General features: G+C 62.6%; 2 protein-coding genes across 4 annotated transcripts; both read right to left on the reverse strand.

Moving 5' to 3' along the window:
* Positions 1-1,913: 1,913 nt before the first annotated feature.
* TCIRG1 (T cell immune regulator 1, ATPase H+ transporting V0 subunit a3) lies at positions 1,914-13,654 on the reverse strand. Of its 2 annotated transcripts, none has more exons than XM_068978385.1 (20): positions 13,589-13,654; positions 11,226-11,346; positions 10,812-10,890; positions 9,507-9,727; positions 9,336-9,421; positions 8,930-9,056; positions 8,758-8,840; positions 8,542-8,635; positions 8,248-8,460; positions 7,436-7,580; positions 4,865-5,004; positions 4,607-4,764; positions 4,346-4,436; positions 3,747-3,865; positions 3,436-3,649; positions 2,969-3,091; positions 2,766-2,870; positions 2,574-2,691; positions 2,243-2,420; positions 1,914-2,159 (listed from the first exon to the last, which is right to left on the reverse strand). In XM_068978385.1, exons 2-20 carry the CDS (start codon positions 11,340-11,342, stop codon positions 2,081-2,083), a joined length of 2,490 nt encoding a protein of 829 aa, XP_068834486.1. In that variant the 5' UTR covers positions 11,343-11,346; positions 13,589-13,654; the 3' UTR covers positions 1,914-2,080. The 2 variants fall into 2 exon arrangements, with proteins under 2 accessions (XP_068834486.1, XP_068834488.1); XM_068978387.1 differs by having other exon boundaries at positions 2,076-2,154.
* A 3,005-nt stretch (positions 13,655-16,659) lies between these two features.
* On the reverse strand, positions 16,660-20,682 carry NDUFS8 (NADH:ubiquinone oxidoreductase core subunit S8). 2 transcript variants are annotated; one of them, XM_068977746.1, is made up of 7 exons: positions 20,631-20,682; positions 19,645-19,708; positions 19,506-19,556; positions 18,851-18,940; positions 18,583-18,755; positions 16,913-17,041; positions 16,660-16,828 (listed from the first exon to the last, which is right to left on the reverse strand). In XM_068977746.1, exons 2-7 carry the CDS (start codon positions 19,706-19,708, stop codon positions 16,697-16,699), a joined length of 639 nt encoding a protein of 212 aa, XP_068833847.1. In that variant the 5' UTR covers positions 20,631-20,682; the 3' UTR covers positions 16,660-16,696. The 2 variants fall into 2 exon arrangements, with proteins under 2 accessions (XP_068833847.1, XP_068833846.1); XM_068977745.1 differs by lacking the exon at positions 20,631-20,682 and adding an exon at positions 19,844-20,522.
* Positions 20,683-21,724: the final 1,042 nt, after the last annotated feature.

Consider the following 21,724-nt stretch of genomic DNA (forward strand, 5'->3'; position numbering starts at 1 on the left):
TACAAACAATAAAAAGTATAAAAGCCTATTTCTGCCGTCACCCTGGGATGTGTCCTGAGTCTGGGTGGTGGGGCACGGCTGCTCCTGATGCGGCGGGATGGCGGAAGGCCGGGAGGAGGAGAGTGGCTGGGCTGGTGGAGGGAGACCACTGCCTGTCCTTCCACATGTCTGGAGCGTGGCCGGGAGGGGGTCTCAATGCAGCGCCCTCTGTACGAGGTCTCGAACACAGCCCCCAGCTGCTGCCTGTACCCACGAGGCCATCTGCCTTAGACCCCAGGGCTCTGCTGGGCAGTGCCCTGCAGGGTCAGGTCAGCTCCGAAGTCACGGCCCAGGTGGCAGCTCTCCTCCCAGCCCCACCGTCGCCCCATCGTCACTGCTTTCATCCCGGGTAGCATTCCTGGCTTCCCATTTCCTCATTGTCCTGGGCAGACCACACGCTCGCATGAGCAGGGGTCAGGCTTGTCCCTGGCGCAGGTGGCCCCCCTGCCTCATCCCTGCATCTCCTGAGGGTGACCTCCAGCCCCAGGGTGCCCGCCCCTAGAGCCCTGTGCGTGCTGGTCCCACAGTGCCCAGCCCTCTCAGCCGAGCTGCCAGCTGTCCGTGCAGCCAGACTCTCCCCAGGGTCACACCTCCCTCCTCCCAAACACGCTGGCTCTCGGCGCTGAGCACCTGCCTCACCTGTGAGCACTCAGCTCTGCTCCCCAGGAAAGTGAGGCTTGGAGTCCTGGGCTTGGTTCAGGTCCCGAGACACACCACCCTCTGTTCCTAACCAGAAGCTGCTCTTTCTTGGATCCGACTCTGCCAGGCTTGTGGGCTGCAGCCCAGCGTCCAGGGGCCCTGAGCCGGGGCAGGCCTGGACTCTGGAGGGACAGGCTCCTCCTGGCAGCTGGCCAGATGGAGCCACAATGATGGGGCCTCCTTCCCGCTTGCTGTGCCCAGGGCGTCTCTGCCTTCAAGGCAGCCTTTGTTCCTGGGGCCTGCAGCCGGAAGAACCACTTGGCAGCTCCTCGGCAGGAGAGTGTGAGGCCGCTGGGAAGCACTGGCTCTGCCCCCCAGCCAGTGGTGGGACCCAGGTCAGAGATGCCTGCAGGGTGCCACCTTCTCCCCAGCAACTGCATGGCCAGGGGGCAGGACTGTCCACCAGGGGGGGATGGGGAAGATGGTGGCCTCTGGGTACAGGAGGGAGGCAGGGCGTGGGGTCTGGTTCAGCCCTGTTTTGACCCTCAGAGCCCTGGGCAACACTCGGGGTACCTGGACAACCTCTGCCCACGTCTGCAGGAAAGTGGCTTTGGGTGTGACCTGCCATCCCCCGTGGAGTGACACACTGTCCCCTGTGTAATGCGGGTCACACTCAGTGCCCTGGGCTGCTCTCTGCTCCAGAGTGTCGTGAGTGCCAGTGGCCAGCGCCAGCATAAGGACACGAGAATCTGGCCAATTCATGCCAAGCACCTCCCTCCACACTCTGAGTATCCCAGACATCATCCTACAGTTTGCATACCTCCAAGGACAGGGAGCTCACTCACTCCCCCTGGTCCAGCCCGGGACAACAGTCATCCTGAGCTACAATGCGCTGGACACATCAGTCCTCTGTCCTACTTCTGCCCTCTTCCCCCCTTCCCTGAGTCTGGGGGTCCTGCCGACGTGCTGCTTGGGCCTCTGCTGACATCTTGAGGACCCAAATCCTAGATCAGTGCCTCCCACCTCTCCACACCCACACCAGCTTCAGCTGCAAAGACAGACCTCAGAGAGACACAGGCTGGGATGGTGTCCCTCAAACCAGAAGAGGCTCCCGAGGAAGGACTAGCCCAGCGAGAGCCCAGGCCCCTGCACACCAGCCTCCCAGGCCCTGCCTCTCAGACAAGACCAAGACACGGGTCTTAGGCCTTCTTCGTCTTTATTATTTTTTTAACTCGGTCGCACCGTGTGGCATGTGGGATCTTAGTTCCCTGACCAGGGATCAAACTATTGGAAGCACCATCCCTGTACTGGAAGCATGAGGTCTTAACTGCTGAACCACAAAGGAAGTCCGCCGCCTCAGTATTTGTTTCCTGCTTGGCACGGTAAGGGCAGGTCATGGGCATTACTCATCCTCCACAGCAAAGGTGAAGGGGCTCAGCTTGTAGCCGGAGCCCGAGTAGAACTTGTTCTGGAACTCTACCCTGGGGGAGGAGGAGAGCTGGTGAGAGGACCCCTGCCCCCGGCCCGCCCCCCGCGCTGCCGGCACCAGCCTGCGGCCTCTCACCAGTGCAGCCTCAGCGCGTGCAGGAAGGCTGAGAGCCCCTCCATCACCAGCAGGATGGCCACGGTCATCACGGCGAAGGCGGCAAAGACAGGGACCAGCACCACGGCCTCCACGCCCATCTCGCCGCCCAGGCCCAGGCCAACTCGCATCACCATGGCCCACAGGACCTCCGACAGTTCTGCAGGTGCGGGAGGGAGCAGTGCCACCTTGGCGTCCCTAAGCTCATCCTCCCCGAGGGTCAGCAGGGGACCTCCCCCCCACCCCCCCTTTCCAGACAGGGACACTGGGAAGCGACGGGAGGAGACGTGTGGGAGGAGGCGCTGGGACTTACGGGCGTGGGCCAGGCTTAGGGCCCAGAGGCGCAGGTAGGAGGCCGTGTTGGAGATGCAGCCGAGGCAGAACTCGATGGTGTGGATGGCCTGGTGCATGAATACCTCGGACAGGACGAACTAGGGGAGCGAGCAGCAGTGAGGGGCAAGCCAGGCCGCTGGCCTCCCGCGACCCAGGGAGTCCCCACACCCACCTCTTCCTCCTCTTGGTCCCCCAGGCATCCGGCCTTCTCCTCATCAGCGTTCTGGCTGGCCACAGACACGTCGGGCTGGCCCAGGAGCCCGGCCTTGTCCTCATCCTGGAGGTGGGAGCATCAGCAGACACACGGCCCGGGTGGGCTCTCACAGCCCGGACGCGACCCGCCCCGCCCACCCCGCACGCCTCCCCTGCCCCTACCAGCAGTCGCCGCCTCCGAGACTGGCGGCGCTGGTGCTTCCGGCGCAGGAACAGGGGAGTGCCCAGCAGCAACACGGGCACCGTGGCCAGGGCCAGGACCACCAGGGTGGACTGCACCACCTCCTGTGAGGGAGGGCGGCAGTCAGGGCGCCACGCGGTTCCCCGGGCCCAGGGAGCCTGCCCCCCACTTCTCCGCCAGGGCCCCTCACGGAGCAGGGACACCACCCCACACGGAGCTCTGGGAGGGTGGCACGCCAGGCTTCCAGCACCCCTTCTGCTGGACCATCTCTGCCGGTCCTCCGACCTCCCTCCTCGTCTCACCGCCGCAGGTCTGCATCCCGCTTTCCAGACCAGGATCTGCAGCCAAGGGGCGGGGCCCCGTGGTGGGAGTGGGCCCACCTGGCCCCACCCAAGGCCACACGCACCAGCCCTTCCTCGTCCCACCCACCGGCCCCGGCCCCGCCCACCTGCCCCTGGAAGAGCTGCCGGTTGGTGGGGCTGCGCGAGAAGAGGAACATGTTGATGAAGTGGATCAGGATGCTGGGGGCCGTGGCAGCGCTGGCGGCCGTGAGGCGCAGCCACTTGTAGACGACCAGGAAGACCAGGTAGCCGAACAGCCCCAGCAGGAAGACCAGCTCGGGGAGGGTCTCCAGCAGCAGCCGGTGCCACTGGCCGAAGTGCCTGGGGCAGGGGCGAGGGGGCGAAGTACGGGGGAGCCAGGTCAACAGGCCACTCTGGCCCTGCTCGGGACCCCCAACCCCAGGACCCCGGCCCTCACACGTGGTTGAAGACTCCCAGGACCACCCCGAAGGTCATGTGGGTGACCCCCAGGATGACGGACATCTTCATCTTGAAGGAGTTGAGGAAGCTCAGGTGGTTGACGGCCAGGCTCCAGACCTGGGGGAGCAGGAGGGCCGGGGGGGTCACGAAGGGGCCTCCCCACCCGAGTCTCATCGGCCTGTGTGTGCCCCTCCAGGGCCCCCTGCACAAGCCATCACCCACCCGATAAGCAGCAGAGTGGCATGGTTCAGAGCACAGCCTGGGCCCCTACCCCAGTTCCTCCTGGCTGGGCAACTCTGGGCATGTACCCTCAGCTTCCTCATCTGTGAAATGGGGAGAGTGTGCACTGACATGCACTCTGTGGAGTTGTCACAAGGACTGGACACAAAATCATTTCAACAAGGCCTCAGAACGGTGCCTGCCTGGCACAGAGGGGGCTACATACAGAACACTGTCCTTATCAGGACTCACTTCTCTGCTTTTCAAGAGGCTGCAGTGTGGGCCCTGCCAGGCAGGCCCTGGTCTAGGGAGCACTGAGCGGGGAGCCCAAACCCACCCTCCCACCCGCACCACCCCGGACGGATGGCCAGGACTCACAGGGTCGATGCCGAACGGGTAGGGTCCCAGGAAGACACCGGTGACGTTGGGGTCCAGGGCAAGCAGCTGGTGCTGGGCCAGGAAGGCATCACTGTGACAAGAGTGCGGAGGGGGCGGTCAGGGGCCCAGGCGCCTCGGGGCTGCAGTAGGGGGGTGGCCGGGCCTCACCGGGCCAGGAAGGCATCGCTGTGACAAGTGGGGAGGGGGCGGTCAGGGGCCCATGCGCCTCGGGGCTGCAGTAGGGGGGTGGCCGGGGCTCACCTCCAGCCGGACTGGTTGGCCATGGCTGCCACGCTCCAGCCCGAGGGGAAGATGGCCGTGGCGCGGCTGAAGCACTCGTTGTAAATGAAACCAGTGTAGATGGAGAACAGGCCCATGAGCAGCAGCAGGTAGCGGCCCCCGAAGAAGGTCCTCCAGATCTGGGGGTGTGGGTGTAGTGAGAGCTGGCCCTGGGCCCCGGCTGTGCCTGCACCCCCGCTTCTCCCCCACCCCCACCCCCAGCCCCCCGCCACTCCTCACCTCGTTCTGCGCTGACTTCACAGCCGGCTGGTTCTCGGCCAGCACCATGGCCAGGGCGAAGAGGAACATCAGCAGCCCGTGGCCCACGTCACCAAACATGACAGCAAAGAGGAAGGGGAAGGTGATGATGGTGTAGGGTGCTGTGGGCAGAGGGGCCACGCAGTCAGCCATGACCCCGGCCCTCTATAGGGGCCCCCAAGCCAGGGGCCAGGGCCACAGGAGACACAAAGGTGGTGTTTGTCAGGCAGGGATGCCACACCGCTTGCCCGCATGCAAGAGCCAGCCGTCTCCTAGCTGTGCAACCTTTGGCTAGTGTCTTAACCTCTCTGAACCTCCATCTCCCCATGGGCAAAATGGAGATAATACCACTACTTTCTGGGGCTATTAAAAATGAGACAGCAGGCCATAAAATAAATAACTAATATAAACTCATTAGTTCTAGCCATTATTTATGAGAAGAGCTTTAAGCAGAAGCACAGAGAGCCCGATGGGAGTCCTGGCTGGCCCATGGCAAGTTCCAGAAGGCCAATTTGGTCACTTAATCTTTGGGGCCTCAGCTTCCCTTTAGCAAATGGGGAAAATTTCTCATAGATGTTAGGATTCTAATGCACATCCCAGTTATGGGTCAAATTGTGCACCCCCTCAAAAGTAGGTTGGAGTCCTAAACCCCCAGCTCCTTAGAAAGTGACCTCATTCGGAGGTACAATCTTTACAGATGTAACCAAGTGAAAACGAGGTCATTAGCGTGAGTCCTAATCGAATATGACTGCTGTCCTTATAAAATGGGCGATTTGGACCTTAGACACAGACACTGGAGAAGGCCATGCAAACGTGAAGATGGCTGCCTCCCAGCCAAAGAGAGAGGCCTGAACAGAAGCCCCCTCAAGCTCTCAGGAGGAACCAGCCCTGCCAACACCCTGATCTCAGGTTCCCAGCCCCCGGAACGGAGAGACGATAAATAGCCACTGTTGAAGCCGCCCCATCGGGGATGCTCTGTTACGGCAGCTGGAGCAAATGAATACCCCAGCAGAGCTATTGCTGAGAGCTGGGGGCGCATCAGCAGCCGCGGATATCTGGGGATCAGGCTGCTGCCAACGCAGCGGACCTATGGGCAGGCGAAGTGTGTGTGGTAGGGGAGTGCACATCAAGCTCCCAGGTGCTATCCTGGAGGGTCAGCAGGCCCCAGAGGACACGAGATCCGGGCCTCGGTCCACACAGCCCCAGATTCCACCCTCAGGTCCTGCTCGTACCACCTTCGGGGCCCCTAACCCTTTCTCTTGCCCACCGGGTGAGGTAGGACCCCTCCCTGGCCCCAGACTAAGTCCCCCTCCTGAAAGGGCCCTCCTCACGCTTCACCCCCAGACCCCTCCTCCAGGATCACATGGAGACGCCCTGCAGCCCTCACCCAGCGACACCGGGGACGCTGGGCCACTGGGCATACAGCAGCCAGCCTGCCTCAGGGGGAGTGTTGTCTGGAAGGAGAGGGACCAGGCAGGTGACAGGCCAGGTCCCACAGGCCTCGGGAAGGTGGCCGGGGCCAGGGAGGGAGAGAGCCAGTGCCCACTGGCCCCAGCATGGACCCAAACAGGAGGGGTGGCCACACCCAGCTCCAGCCTCCTGGGGGTGGGCACCATGCTGCCAAAGCTCTCACTTTTTGCCAAAGTCCTGGGAAAAGGCAGACTTTTGCCAAAACTCCCACTTTAAGCCCTGGTGCCTGCAGCATACGCTCTGCCCAGGGGGCACGGGGCCCTCAGCAGCTCTGTGTGGGCCCCTGCCAGATGTGCCACTCTCCGAGCAGCAGCCTCTCCAGGCTGGTGAGCGCCCAGGATGTGCCAGGAGCTGACGGCCTCACTGCCCACCTGCCAGGGCTGGCTGACAGCTGAGGGCGCCGGGTGTGGAAGCCCTGCTCGTCGGCCTTGAGACAGACATGCTCCAGCGTGGCCGGACTTCACCCAGGACTGGGCCTGCTCAGCCGTCCCTTCCCCACACGCCTCCCCATCCCCTGAGGTCCCTTACTGGTTTCTCCCAGGAACACCTCTCTTAAGAGACCACTTGCAGCAGAGACCCCACCTCAGGGTCTGCTTCTGGGAAAACCTGACCCAACTCGAACCTCTCAACGTGTCTGGACAACATGGCCAAACAAAACATACAAGCAGATGGATTCTGGCCTCGTGGGCCACTGGTTTTCAACCTTTGGTGACCATTCATCTTCCCAAGACTGCTCAGAGCTGAACCGTTATCTCCATTTCACAGATGAGGAAACTGAGGCTCAGAGAAGCTAAAAAACTCATCAAAGTAAGCAAGTAGGATCTTAAACCCAGGCCACTCCTGCTGCAAAGCTGTTGTTCTTTGCACAACTCGGCTGGCTCCCTTGTATGTGTAACAAGGTGGGGTTTGTTGGGGGTACACTCGAAGACCCCGGGCTCCCCCCAAGAGCATGAGAAGCAGAGCATCTCTCATCCCAGGAGGCCGGGGCAGCCCCAGCGTGGAGACATAGCCCTGCCAGCCTTCCACCCAGGGCAGCAGCTGACCCTCCCAAAGGCCAGGGATGTGGGAGGCGGCGGCCCTCACCGGGGTTGACCTCCTGGTAGCGGCCCACACCATAGGCGTCCACGATGCCCTGGAAGCTGGCCGTGAAGCGGTTGGTACGGATGAGCGTGGGGGGCATGTCCCGGCAGGGGATGCAGTGAACCACGGCGCTCACACCTGCTTCGCTCTGGGGCACCCGGCAGGCAGGCAGACAGACAGAGAAGGCTGATTGCAGGGGCCTCCAGGGGCCTTGGACCACTCTGCCGCCCAGCCAGGCAGAGCTGGAGAGGCAGAGCACTGTGGGGACTCACTGGGTGGCAGCCCAGGGACCCGGGGCAGCCGCTTCTCTCCCTGTGAAACCGGACGACCAGCCCCACCTGCCCCCTGTTCAGGGGGCTTTAGAGACAGCCAGAGACTGGCCCAGAAGTTACTTGGGAAACACTAGCGTGCTTCTCCCCATCCAGGTGGCTGGGGAGAAGGAGCCCCTTGTTGCCACCGGTGACCCTGCCTACAGTGGCCACCCCCGGGGAGGCAGGGTCGGCACACCCATTTCACAGATGAGCCCAAGGCTCCCTCCAATCAGCCCAAGGTCACAGGGCTGGCGCCTGCAGAACCTCGATCTGAACGTGGTTCTAACAACACCCAGTGTGGCCCGCAGGGTACGATGGCCCATCCTAAGGCTTCAGGGGAAGTGGGGGTGGGGAGAGGGCTTGCTGGGCCAGAGGCATCATGGAGGACTCCCTGGAGGAGGAGACCCGGCAAAGGCAGGGTACCCATGGCACCAGGAATGGGAAGTGTGTTGTGAGGAGGGGCCCCTGCCTGGCAGTGTGGGTGGGCGGGAGGCCCCCACTCACCGAGCTGTCCTGCAGGGCCTGCTGCAGGGCGGGCAGGTCGCGTGTGGCACACCAGGCCTCGGCGATGAGGCACTTGTGCGTGGAGCTCATGCTGCACTGGTTGAGGGCCAGGTACACGGCCTTCATCTTGCGGATCTGCACCTGCCAGGACGGCAGCAGCCTCTGCACGCGGCCCAGCACCTGGCTCAGGAAGCGCTCCGTCTCCCCCAGGACCTGTGGCCAGAGCAGCTGGTCAGGGGGTTGGTGAGCCTAGGGGGTGGCAGCCAGAGGTCCACCCTGGCCGCGGGCACCCACCTCCTGCAGCTCCTGGCTCTGCTGCTGCAGCTGCTGCAGGGCTGCGTGCCGGGCCGCCTCCTCCTCCGCAAACGGGAAGACGTGGCAGTGGAAGCTGGCAGGGAGCCGGAGGGTGAGCAGGTGGCCGGGGTCCAGGACACATGCGCGGGAGCGTGGAGGACGGCACGGGCTCAGCGTGGGGTGTGGGGGACACCCAGGGCCCCGGGGGGCGCTCACCAGTCAGTGATCTTGCGGATCTTCTGCCCGATCTGCCCGCCCCAGTAGGAGATGAGGAAGGTCATCCACGTGGCAGGCTCACCCTGCGGAGGGGGGCCCAGGTCACCCTGCAGTCCCTGCGCCCGGAGGGCCGCACCCCCGCCCAAACAGCCCCCAGCCCGTGCCTGCGCACCGTCACTGGGTCCTCCAGCTGCTGCTCTGTCTCCCGGAAGCTGGCGATGAGGAACCCGCGGCAGGCCCTCCAGAGCAGGCGCTCCAGGGCCGCAGCCTTTTGGGGTTCCACCGCACCGGCCACGAAGCTGCGGGGCCAGGCGGGGCTGGGCAGGGGCTGCGCTGGGGCTGCGCCAACCTCCCCTCCCCTCCCCTCCACCCCGCCTCCCCATCCCAGCCAGGCACACCACCCCTCACTCCCACGGGGAAGGCAGGAGCCCACCCGGCACACGCCAGGAAGGGAGAAACCTGTAGGGCAGAGGGGAATCCCAGGCCCGAGGGAGGAGAAGGCAGGGGGCAGTCTGAGGGAGCACTGGACAAGGAGTCTGCACTGGGCCAGAAAGAGCGCCAAGCTGCCCCTCACTTACTTGACCCTCAGGTCCTGGTGCGGCTCTCCGGGGGCCTGGAGCAGGGGGGTCCTTTCCGAGGGCCCATCGGGGTGGGTGGCCGCCACCTAGAAGCCGAGAAGCCCCATGAGCCCCAGCCTGGGGGGCCCTAGCACTCCCGCCCCGCGTCCCTGCCCGGGGGGCTACACTGACCGGGGGGCTGTGGCCTTGGCCCAGTACGGCCGCGTGGAGCTGCAGCTGGTGCCACTGGGCCCGCAGGGCCTGCTGGTTGCCCCGAACATCCCGGAGCTCCTGAGCCAGGCGGTCAGTCTCCTCCTGGATGCGCAGAAGGTCGCGAGGCGGGGGGGCTGGCAGCCCTGCCTCGGGCAGAGGCAGCGTCAGCCCAGCCCGCCGCACCTCCTCCTGCAGGAAGGCTGGGTGAGGAGGGGAGGAGTGTCAGGGGGCGCCGCTCAGGGGCCTCCACCAGCTAATGGCCACCACTACCCAAGGGCTGGAGGGCTTCCCCAGCGGTTCATCAGGCAAAAAATTCTGCCTGCCAGTGCAGCAGACACAGGAGACCCGGGTTCGATCCCTGGGTCGGGAAGATCCACTGGAGGAGGAAATGGCAAGCCATTCCAATAATCTTTCCTGGAGAATTCCACGGACAGAGGAGCCTGGTGGGCTGCAGTCCATGGGGTCACAAAGAGTCAGACACGACTGAGCAACTAAGCACACACAGAGCCAAGGGCTGCTAACGTCGAGGTGATTCTAAACATCACTTCAAATTTCCCTGGCCACCAGCCAACTGATTGATTCACTGAGTCCAAGACCCCAGAAAAACCTCAGACTAAACCTCCACCCCTGCAGGTTTACTCTGCTTCCCCGCCCGGGGCTCTTCTGGGCTGCTCTCCGTCCATCCCCAGCCCCTGGCCTGGGTCCCACAGCAGGCGGCCTAGCGCTGCAGGGCCTCGGACAGCAGCTTGCATGCAGGCCCACGGACGACCTGCCTGACTACTTAAAACCTATCAGGTAAGCTAACCGTTAACCAGACATGCTCTATCCTCCCACTGTGCCGGGTCCTCCTGGGAGGGGCTTCTGGAACACAACCCAGGGCAGGGGTCCTTCTTGCCCAGGTCCAAGGAGAAGCTACTCCTTGGGGCACCGATCCAAGACTGGTGGCCTCTGCTCACCCCAGTCCACCTGCAGCAGAGAAAGTTCTGTCCATGCTTCGCTCCTGCTTAGAGACCTACAGGTAGCTCTCAGCATCTGCAGGACGATGTCCCGAGTCCTCACTCAGCGCTCAAGGGCTCGTCCGAACCCTGGCCGGGGCATCAGCTCAGCTCACTCAAGAACACCCCACAGAGCCCAGCTGCCCTGGCCTGGCTCTGCAGGGCCTGGCCTGGCTCTCCCTTCTCTGCCTTCCAACTGGGTGCCTGGGACTCTTCCTTTCAGACCAAGCTCCACTGGCACCTCCTCTGGGAAGTCTGCCTGGGGTGTGTGGGCCCAGGGCCAACTCACTGAAGGTCTTCTCCAACTCTTCGCAGCGCCGAACATCCACCACGAAGCGTCTCTGGAAGGCACTCACTGAGGCGTTGAGCTGTGGTTGTGCATGGAAGGGTCAGTATTCCAGGCCGGGGGGGCCAAGGAGGTCCCCCACAAGGGCAGGCTGGCTCTCCTTAGGCTGACCACACCATGAACCTCCCGATGCCCAAGTGAGGACAACTAGGCCCTACGTGGACCAGGGCTGAGGAGGCCTGGCTAAACCCAGCCTGGGGGAGGCATGAGTAAAGACAGCCTTCCTGAGGACAGAGCACCCAGGGGCAGAGGCCACCGGGACTCAAGCTGGGCCGGGGATCAGTACAGGGCGATGGCCCGCCCTCTGGGACGCCCAGGGACGAGGCCTCCCCCAACGCCCATCCCGGCCCCACTCACATCCCTGAACTCCACCAGGCCCAGCTCCCCGAGCTGGCTCACGCAGGTGTAGGCGGCAGCTGTGGGCAAGAAGAGCTGGACCAGTGCCACCTCCTCACTCCGGAACATGGAGCCCATGGTCCTGCGGGGCGGGCAGGCATGGGGGCTCAGGCTGGGAGGCAGGAAACAGGCAGCTGCCCACCGCCTAGGAACTCCGTGCTCCTATGGTCCTCCAAGGTGCTGTCATCTGACAGATGGGGAAACTGAGGCCCAGGGCGGCTCGGCAGGGTGCTGATGTCACACTAGAAGCAGGCAGCGCAGCTGACCCCACGGCCGGACCCAGAGTCCAACACCAAGCTCCTCCCCAGCTGGGTCTGACTTGTCTGAGACCGCTGCACCCCCTGCCCCGGCGGCTCCTGGTGACACTGGCTCTTCTCACACCTGGTCCCATCTCCTGTCGTCCCCTCTCCTGTCGTCCCCTCTCCGTGACCTGCCCTCACCTCTTCAGGGCCCCAGGTCAAAGGCCACCTCCAGCGCTGGCCTTCTGACCTGCCGCGGCCAGCTGGAGCCTTCGCCTTTCGGCCCCAGGGAGCACCATGACAAGGACATGGGGCTGAGGTCTGGCCTGGCCCCTCGGCAGTCGGAGCCTGCCTCTTCCCTGAGGCATCTGTGTGCTGAGGGGGTGGGGGCCACCCCCGAGCCTCGGGGAGGACACAGGGGATGGGCAGGGCCTCTGAACAAGGAGGACCTTCCCCTGGGGCCTGGGCAGCCCCGCCGCAGCCCTGGGAGGAATCCTCCAGGTGTCGAAACCACGGAAAGTGAAACTATGGAAACTGAATGGGCAGGAAGGGCCTGGTGGGGGCTCTGCTCCAATGTCAGCGGGGGAGGCTCCCCTGGCCTCCGATGGGCCCCGTGGACGCCCAGCTCACAGGCCAGGACTCCACGGCCACTGCCCTGGGGGCCCAGGGCCGGCCCCCAGCCCCTCTGTGGGACTCCGCTTCCTTAGCTCTCCCATTGATGGGGGGAAGGGGAAGCGCTGGGCGAGGGCCCCGCTGAGGGTGAACGTTTGGCGCCGGAGTGCCCCGCCCGCAGCCTGGGCTGGAGCCACCTAGCGGGTCACTTCCTCCCCTGGGTCTGGTTAACTTAAGAGTAAATAGGAAAAGCAGCCCCTTCCCCAGTGGAGAGAATGGCGAGAGTCAGCTGGGGGCCGTGAACAGGGGAGGGTGGGCGAGCGGCCCAGGGATGGAGGCTCTGAGCCCTGCCCAAGCTGGGATTAGCTGTGTGTCCTTGGGGGACTCTCCCACCCTCTCTGGGCCTCCACTTCCTCTTTGAGTGAACGGGAACTGGCCACCAAGCAGAGGTAGAACCTGGTGGGGAGATAAAAATAACCAGGGTCCCCATGTACCTTGTCACCTCCACTACCTCATTTAAAACTAACAGCAGGCCTTGGGGGAGGGGGCACTGCACCCCTGTTTTATAGACTGGTCAGCAGGTGGCCAAGCCAGGCAGGAGCCTGGGCTGCAGCTTTGGAAGTTCCGGCCCAACGTGTGTCCTCAGGGGGAGGGTTGTTCCTTGCCCCAGGCACCCTGAAAGGTGAGGCTAGCCAAATGAGGGGTTGCAGGGAGTTAGATCCGGGATCGTGGCGGGTAGCAGTCCTGGACAGCTGCTGTGACCAGTCCGGCCTGGTACCCGTCTCACAGGGCCCCAGGGCCTGGCCCTTCCCTTTGGTGGTCAAGCACAGGAGTCCAGAGACCTGGTCAGACCCCTCCCCTGGCATTTCAGCCCTCCACCGGCTCATCCCCTCCCCCTCCTCTACCCTGGCCGCTGCTGAGCCAGGACCCACCCCCCCACGACATTTACAGAGCAAAGGAAGGGGCCGAGGTCCTTCAGGGTCCAGACTAGTCACTTTGTGCCCCTCGCCTCTTTCTCCCTTGGGAGGCTGAAGGCTAGGGCCAGCTCCTCCGGACACCTCTCCTCTGAGCCCCTGGCTCGCCGCGATGAGCCGCGCTGCAGGCAAGGGTCTGCGCTCTCTTTTACCTCTGCCTCTGCCTAGTTGGGTTGGGCCTCAGTTTCCGCACCTGTAGAATGGGTCCCTCCCTCCCAGGAAGACGCAGCAGAGAAAGCTCTGAGCACAGCCTGGCCCGGCAGAGCCAGGCCACAGTGGGGTCACAGGCTGTTAACACCCCCATTCTCCTCCTCTTCCTCCTCTGAGTCGCGTCTGTGCACCCCCACCCCCCACCAAGGGCTGACACACGCGGGCCTGCGGACTGAGCCGCCTCTACTGATCCACACGGGTGGGGGCGCCAAGACTCCCTTCCGGGGCGGAGGGAAGCGAGGGCGGCAGGCAGAGCGGGGGGCCCTGTAGCCCTCGCTGGGGCACTCACCCCGGGTCGGCCTCACGCGGCACTGCTCGGCTCCGCTCGGATCTCGCTCGGATCTCCTGGCTCAACTTCTTTCTGCCTCCGCGGCGCCCACGCAACTCACTTTTCCCGACGGGCGGGGCCGGGAGGGGCGGGGCCAGGGAAGCCCCGCCCCCGGGTGGCCGTGGACCCGCCCCGGAGTCCTGGAGTCGGTGCAGGAGCCCGGCCGGAGGGCGGGTGAGAGGCAGGCCTCCGGCTGGGCCCTCGCTTCCTCGACCCCCGGGTGGGAAACCATTCCGAGCCCTGAGCCGCCTAATCCGGGCGAGGAGGCCCAGACCCCAGGGCAGACACTGGCGTCCACCGTGCACGTCTGCAAGGCTGGGATGTGGGGAAGTGCTCAGCCCAGGCCCAGGGGCTACCTGGCGGGACTTCCACCACCTGGGCCTGTGGCTGATAGGATCCCCAATAGGTTCAGACCTGGGGCCCGAGACCCACGTGTCCCCACCTCTGGGACCCCTTCCCTCGAGTGAGGCTGTAGTCACACAGGTCCTGTTTTCTTCCTGTTTCTGAGAGCCCGCCTGGACTCCAGGCCCAGTGCTCTGGGCCCTTGGGTGGGCGGCTGCCTTTCTCTGGGCCTCTTCCCTCAGTGGCAGCAGGACGCCCATGGCCAGGCAGCAGACCGCAGCTGCAGGTGCTGGGCAGTGCTCTGCCCTCACTCTCGCTTCTCCTGTGACTGGACTTGTCCCTGGGTCCTCACTCATATTAGCTTCATGCAGCATATCCGGTCCCAGCCTGTGGGTCACCACTGTCCAGCTTCCTGCACTTTGAACTGGCCAAGACTGTACCCACTGGGTCAGCTCTGGTGATCCTTGAACCCCCACGGCAGAGGAAGGGCCTTTGGTGGTGGTGGTGGTGGTGGTGGTTTAGTTGCTAAGTCATGTCCAACTCCTGTTGACCCCATGGACTATAGCCTGCCAGGCTCCTCTGTCCCTGAGGTTCTCCAGGCAAGAATACTGGAGTGGGTTGCCATTCCCTTCTCCAGGGGATCTTCCCGACCCAGAAATCGAACGTGGGTCTCCTGCATTGCAGGTAGATTCTTTCCCAACTGAGCTACAAGGGAAGCCCAAGGGCCTCTGAGGGGTGGGCAAATGGAGCCCTAGAGCTGGGGCCTGGAAACTGAGTCACAGCCAAGGTGTCTTCCGAAGAATGGGGACACTTTTGGTAGGGTTATTTTCAAGGAGAAACTTCGACACAACTGAACTGAGTACCACTGGGGGCCTCAGGTCAGTGCTTCCCACGCAGGGCTAACTGGAACTCTTAACATGTTTCAAAATGGCCTTAGAGCTGACCTGGCAGTGAGGGAAGGAATTAAGTCAGAAGCTAGACAGGATCATCTGTGGTGCTAGAGAAGACTCTTGAGAGTCCCTTGGACAGCAAGATCAAACCATTCAATCCTAAAGGAAATCAACCCTGAATATTCATTGGAAGCACTGATGCTGAAGCTCCAATACTTTGGCCACCTGATGCAAAGAACCAGCTCATTAGAAAAGACCTCAATGCTGGGAAAGATTGAGGGCAGGAGAAGGCAACAGAGGGCAAAATGGTTGGATGGCATCATCGACTGAATGGATATGAGTTTAAGCAAACTCCAGGAAATGGTGAAAGACAGGGAAGCCTGGTGTGCTGGAGTTCGTGGAGTCAGAGTTGGACACAACTGAGTGACTGAACAATTTTCCTGTGTACAGAAAGAGACTCCATGTCAAGCGTCTAATACTGGCTACGTCTGATAAAAGCAAAACTAGAAGTGATTTAGGATATTCGAGCCTGCCTCTGACAGCTGGCCTGTTTTTTGGAGTTCCTGCTTCCAGCAGCCGCCAGGACTAGCAGTGCTGAACTCACGGACACTCCCAGGGCTCAAGCTGTCCTTTCTGGTCCTGTACTTACTTCTGAGCCACTTTGTGGATTATAAGGGCCCCAAAACTTTGGCCAATGGTGGGACCACACAGGTCCTGGGAGATGGCCCAGCAGGGCCTGGTAAGCAGGCCCAGATGTCAGCAGGTGATCTGAGAAGGAGGGCTCTCCAGGAATGAGTTGGGCAAAGTCTGGGCTTCTCTGCTGCAGGCCTTCTCAGAGCCTTGAATATGCTCCCGGACAGAGTCTGTCCCAGAAGGGAGAGGCCCCCTTGGGGCACTGCCTACACTTACTGATCCAAAGAACACCCTGCCCCTTCTAAGAAGCATCTGGAGAGATTAGTGTTTTGTAAAAAAGCACTTTTGGAAATGATGAAGGGAATTCTTGATATCTCTCAGACCTGTTAGTTTTTTCAAGATGCGTGCTGTGTGATCCTGAGCAAGTCACTTCACCTCTCTGAGCCAGCTTCCTCACTGCTGAGAATGAACTGAAATGCTCTCACACGCTCAGCACCAAGTCAGAAGGGGTTGTCGTGGGGGCTATTCTGCTGCCACTGGGCTTGCGTGTGGCCCCAGAAGGAACCGCATTGCTTTGCTGGGGCTACAAAGCAGGAAGTCCTGAGCAGCAGAGGCCACGCCAGCAGTCTGCCCGGAGGAACTTGGGGAGGAAAAGGGATGTGGCTGGAGGACAGGCAAAGCCAGCTCACGGGCAGCAGGGCTTGTGTCATCCCCTCGTGACCGTTACCCCACAGCAGGCTTCCCCCACCCCGCCCCCCAGCAAGGACGCCCTGGCCTGTCCAAGTTCCCGCTACTTGACGTGCTTCGGCCTGAGGCTGGACAAACAAGACTTCGCCCAACTTCTTCCCGGAGACTCCCCTTTCTCAGCAGGCTCTAGGTTCTCAAGAGTCTCAGCTGTGGGTGGGCCTCAGGAGAGGACAGGCCCCGGCCTCACCAACTGATCACTCAGGATTATGCAAACAGTGGCCTGAGCCGACCTTCAGCTAAGCCTTTGCGGAATATGCCTGGGAAGACGTGTGGGCCGCAGGCTGCTGTGGGCCGGGCCCAGCGGGTCGCACAGGTAAGGCAACTCGGTCCAAGAATCTGATCCACCGGAAGAATCCACAGGCTGCGGATGGTCCCGGCTCAGACAGCAGACGCATGACAGAGGTGGTGGGGGAGGTCAGAGCTTTTTATTGGGCAGGAGAGGCCGCGGGCCGGCCGGTCATCGGTAAAGGTAGTCGGCCTGGATGTTGGCAGCGATCTCGGCCTCCCACTTGTCCCCGTTGTTGAGCAGCTTCTCCTTGTTGTACAGCAGCTCCTCGTGCGTCTCCGTGGAGAACTCGAAGTTGGGGCCCTGCAGGCGCAGGGCAGGCACAGTTGTGTCAGGCCCCTCCCAGGAGCTCCAGCCCCTCCTCCCCCGCCGCGGGGCCCCGCCTACCTCCACGATGGCGTCCACGGGGCAGGCCTCCTGGCAGAAGCCGCAGTAGATGCACTTGGTCATGTCGATGTCGTAGCGCGTGGTCCGGCGGCTGCCATCGGCCCGCGGCTCAGCCTCGATGGTGATGGCCTAGGCGGTGGCACAGGGGACTGTCACCTGCCAGCCACATGGCCCCTGGCACAGGATCCAGCCCCGCATGGGCCTACAGAGAGGCCCCTCTGTCGTCCACTCTCCATCCTCGTGGGCCTTTCCTGACTCCCCTCCTAAGAGGCCACCTGGCACAGCCATGACGCCGGCCTCTGCGTGCCTGCCTGAGCTGACACTCTCATCTGCTATCTGCCAGCACCTCCTGCCTGAGAATGCGAGTCCCACGAGGAGAGGGCTGCTGCCTGCCTGGCACACCAGGGCACCTGCAGCCCCAGGGGGTCTCACCCTGTAAATAATGCCCACTTTCTGCTGACTATATGTTGAACAACCCTCCCAACTACACCTAGTTATCTCCATTTAATGGATGAAAAAACTGAAGCTCAGAAAGGTGGAGTGCCTTCCCAAAGCCACCGAGTAAACAGACTCAAACACAGGTCCTTAACTCTCAGTTCCCGGGGGCAGCCTGGCACTGGTTGAAGGAAGGGGTGGCCCAGGGCTTCCCCAGAGGCGAGGACCTTCAAAGGGATGTGGCCATGGCCCTGAGATGTCCCCAGGAGCGTAAGGCCCACCGCTCACAGTGGGACCTTGGGCTAGTAGCCTCTCTCTTTGTGCCTCAGTTTCCTCCTCTATAAAAATGGGGATAATAACCTTGACCACCTAGAGCTGTTGCAGAGAGAGGTCGTGAGCTTGGCACAGTACTGGTCTATGGGCGGCACTCACTGCCTGGATGCCACTGCTATTTCTCGGGGCGGGGAGGGGGCTCCTACATGCTACAGAGACTGGGGACCACAAGGCCACAGCCCATGGGCTGCAGAACCTGGGATTGGTGCAGGAGCCGAGCCAGGACTCAGACGGGAGCCATCCTGAGTCACAGAGACATGGCTGGAGCAACCGCTGGGAGGGGGACGCTGTGTGGACAGTCAGGACCCCTGTGCCTGCTGGGCACCTGCCGGGCACATGCACCACCCGAGCACCCCTGCTTTATCGGTTTCTGCACCCACAAGCCGTGACTCTCGGCAGTCCGTGCGGGACCCTCCGACAGAACCAAATGCCAGGGGCTCAAAAGAGCCGCAGCCAGGGGCAGCGAGTGCCCCGCTGTGGTCCGAGTCTCCCCGGGTCCGGCCCTTTGAAGGGCACATGTGTAGGCAGGGCTCCTGACACTGCTGCCGCCCATGTCAAAGTGGAGACCTTCAAGTGCAGCCTCGTGGCTCTGGCCTGGCTCTCACACTCACGACCAGACCCCCTAGGAAAGGCCACAAGTGTATCTCATAGTCTGCTCAAGACTGGAAGCTTCCCTCCGTTGACTCACCACCTCTGAGTCGGCTCCGGCAACAAGGCCTCATGGTTCCTATCACGGGACAAGTGGCTCAGAGTGGGAGGGGACTTCCCTGGGGACACACACCCAGCAGGGGGTTAAGAAATGGGACCCAGGGCTGCCCACTTCTCTCTCTCTGCAGCAGACTGCGGCCTCCCCCTCCCAGCGGCCGGGGTCAGGGTGGCGGTCATCCAGGGTCAGGGCGTACCTGGGCTGGGCAGACGGCCTCACAGAGCTTGCAGGCGATGCAGCGCTCCTCCCCGGACGGGTAACGGCGCAGTGCGTGCTCCCCGCGGAAGCGCGGGCTCAGCGGGCCCTTCTCAAACGGGTAGTTGATGGTGGCGGGCTCGCGGAACAGGTAGCTCAGGGTCATGCCCAGGCCTGGGGGCGGCACAGGCACGGTGGGGGGGGCCCCTCCTCCCTCACACATCTCTATCCCCCGAGCCCACCTTGAGCCTCCCGTCCCCCGGCCCCACCTCGGATGAGCTCGGTCCACAGCAGGGTCTGTGCTGCCCGGTCGGTCACCGACTTCATGTCCATCGAGGGCTCCCGCAGGTTCACATACTCTGCAGGGGAGGCGGGCAGAGAGGCCATGGCAGGGGCCACGCACAGGCCCTCTTCAAGGACTCCAGCTCAGGAAATGAGGCCTGGCCTCCTAGACATAAGAGCTGGGTCCCTGGGGGGCTTGTTCATTCACCAAATGCCCCTTGCCTCAGTAAGCAACCCTCGAGGCTGGCCTCCAGCCATGGGCAGTCCTGGCCTGCTTCTCCCTGCGCCTGTGAGGCCATCCAGGCCTGGAGGGGATGCAGGTGGGGCTTGGGTGCTCGCGTCCTGAGGAGGAGGTACAGGCTCCCAGGGTTCACACCTGGCAGCCCCCTCCTTGTCCCACGTAGGGAGGGTCTGAGATCATATGTATAGCCACAGGGAAGAACCACCCCCCCACATGCCCTGCAATAACAGACCCCACCCCCATGAATCATCTTGATCACCCACTTCATTTTACAGAGGGGAAACTGAGGCTCCGAGAGGGGGAGCCCCCAGCAAAGCCAGGAGGAGAACCCGGGCCTTCTCCCCTGCCCCTGGCAGGACCATGATCACCAAGCCTGAGGCTCGAGGCACCCCGGGACTCACTGTAGGTGGCTGCCACTGCGCTGCTGTGGAGGCCCCGGCCATTGGCATGCCCTGCAAGGAGAAGGGTTACGCCGTGCAGATGTGACCTCGTGCCAGGAGGCTGGGCCCCCACACCCAGGAAAGGTGCCCTTGGTCCTACCTGCACGTGCGGCCTGGGCCTGGGCCAGGGCCCGAAGCAACACGGGCATGGTCAGGCAGCGCATCTGTGGGGGTGTGAAAAGAGAGGCAGGCACAGGTGGGTCCCAGACAGGTGTGATCCTCCCCACATGAAACTCTAGCACGGCAGGTGCCCTGACCCTTGACCCCAGAGGCACTGTGGCATCTTGTCCCCTGCTCACCCTCATTCCTGTCAAAGGCACAGATGGCCTTCCTGTGCCCAGGAGCTGCCCCTCTCAGCCTCCAAACTGACCCAGGTAATACTGCCAACCGCCACCAGCACTTATTGAGAGCTCGCCGTGCCAGGCACAGTGCTAGGGGTCACAGATGAGACGCTCAGTCATGTTAAGTGACTTGCCCACAGTCGCACACTGAGGGGGCGTTCGTGATGTGAACCCAGGCCAAACCCCGCCTTTTACACCCCCCAGCCTTCCCCTGCTGGAACCCCTTAAAGCCTTAAATAACCCTCAAGATCAAATTCCTCTCCCCCGCCCCCCGCATCAAGGTCCTTCTGGAACTGCCTCCCTGCCTGCCTAATGACCTTGGGTTTTCTCATCTGTGATAAGGGGGTCACGGGGATAGAGGGGGGCTCGAAGAGGCCACGTGTTTAGCCCAGAGCCTGGCACTTGGCCAGAGCCGCAAAGTGCCCTTCCCGTGACCTGCGACCTCTGGCGGGCCCATTTCTTTGGACCGCTGACTTCAGGGCTAGGTGCCCAACCCGGTTCCTTCCTTGACTTTCCTCCCGACCTCTGACCCCACGGAGCCGGCGGCTCATGCGCCCTGGAGGCCGCCAGCGTCTCGGTCACCCCCGCCCCGGCTGCACGCCCAAGGACACGGCGGCCGCGCGTGCTGAGCAGGCCGAGGTGAAACATGGGCGCGGAGCCAGCAGGGCCCACGGGGGCCGCACCCGCGCCCCCCGACGCCGCGCTGCCTAGACGCGGCCTTAAGGACTGAGACCGCATCACCCACCTTGAAGTGCGGCCGCTCTGTCCGGTGCAGCGCGGCCCGTCCGCCGAGAGGCGGAGCCTGCCTCCCGGGACGCTGCCATTGGGCCGGCTGGCTTCGCCATTTCCGCGCTGACTCTCCATGGCGTGGTCTGATTGGCTGGTGGTGCAGCCGAGGGAGGCGGGATAAAAAAGTTCTTCTTCCCGATTGGCTAAGAAAGAGCAGGCGCTGGAAGGGCGAAGGAGCCGGGACTCCCGAACCCTTAAGGGGCGGGACATCCGAGGCGTGGTTTTAGGATAAAGCTCACATCCAACCGGGCCCTCCGGGTAGAGGGAGACACGCTGCGCCCCAGCGGGGTACGGGCCATAACGGTGATTCCGCACCATAGCTGGGCTTTGGTAGGCTTTTGGACTTCCCTTGTGGCTCAGCTAGTAAAGAATCCGCCTGCAATGCGGGACACCTGGGTTCGATCCCTGGGTTGGGAAGATCTCCTGGAGAAGGAAAAGGCTACCCACTCTAGTATTCTGGCCTGGAGAATTCCATGGACTATACAGTCCATGGGGTCACAAAGAGTCGGACACGACTGATCGACTTTCGCTTTCACTTTGGAGCTCTCCAGGCTCCTCCGTCCATGGTATTCTCCAGGCAAGAATACTGGAGTGGGTTGCCATTCCCTTCTCCAGGGGATCTTCCCGACCCAGCGATCGATCGAACCTGGGTCTCCCGCACTGCAGGCAGACGCTTTACCATCATAGCTGTGCTTGCCCTATGACAAACCTCCACCCAGGCTGCTGCTGCTACTGCTAAGTCACTTCAGTCGTGTCCGACTCTGTGCGACCCCATAGACGGCAGCCCACCAGGCTCCCCCATCCCTGGGATTCTCTAGGCAAGAACATTGGAGTGGGTTGCCATTTCCTTCTCCAATGCATGACAGTGAAAAGTGAAAGTGAAGTCGCTCAGTCGTGCCCGACTCTTAGCGACCCCATGGACTGCAGCCTACCAGGCTCCTCCGTCCATGGTATTCTCCAGGCAAGAATACTGGAGTGGGTTGCCATTCCCTTCTCCAGGGGATCTTCAAGACCCAGCGATCGAACCTGGGTCTCCCGCACTGCAGGCAG

This window comes from Capricornis sumatraensis, chromosome 8 (assembly GCF_032405125.1).
Source record: "Capricornis sumatraensis isolate serow.1 chromosome 8, serow.2, whole genome shotgun sequence".
Taxonomy (NCBI): Eukaryota; Metazoa; Chordata; class Mammalia; order Artiodactyla; family Bovidae; genus Capricornis; species Capricornis sumatraensis.

Coding starts and splice junctions, on each gene's coding strand:
- TCIRG1 (XM_068978385.1), bottom strand. CDS start 11,342: ATGGGCTCCATGTTCCGGAGTGAGGAGGTGGCACTGGTCCAGCTCTTC. Junction 9,057..9,335: donor CACCAGGACCTGAGGGTCAA/GTAAGTGAGGGG, acceptor CTGGCCCCGCAG/CTTCGTGGCCGGTGCGGTGG. Junction 3,092..3,435: donor GGCAGCTCTTCCAGGGGCAG/GTGGGCGGGGCC, acceptor CCTCCCTCACAG/GAGGTGGTGCAGTCCACCCT.
- NDUFS8 (XM_068977745.1), bottom strand. Junction 18,756..18,850: donor GTGGACCGAGCTCATCCGAG/GTGGGGCCGGGG, acceptor TGCCGCCCCCAG/GCCTGGGCATGACCCTGAGC. Junction 16,829..16,912: donor CCGTGGACGCCATCGTGGAG/GTAGGCGGGGCC, acceptor CTGCGCCTGCAG/GGCCCCAACTTCGAGTTCTC.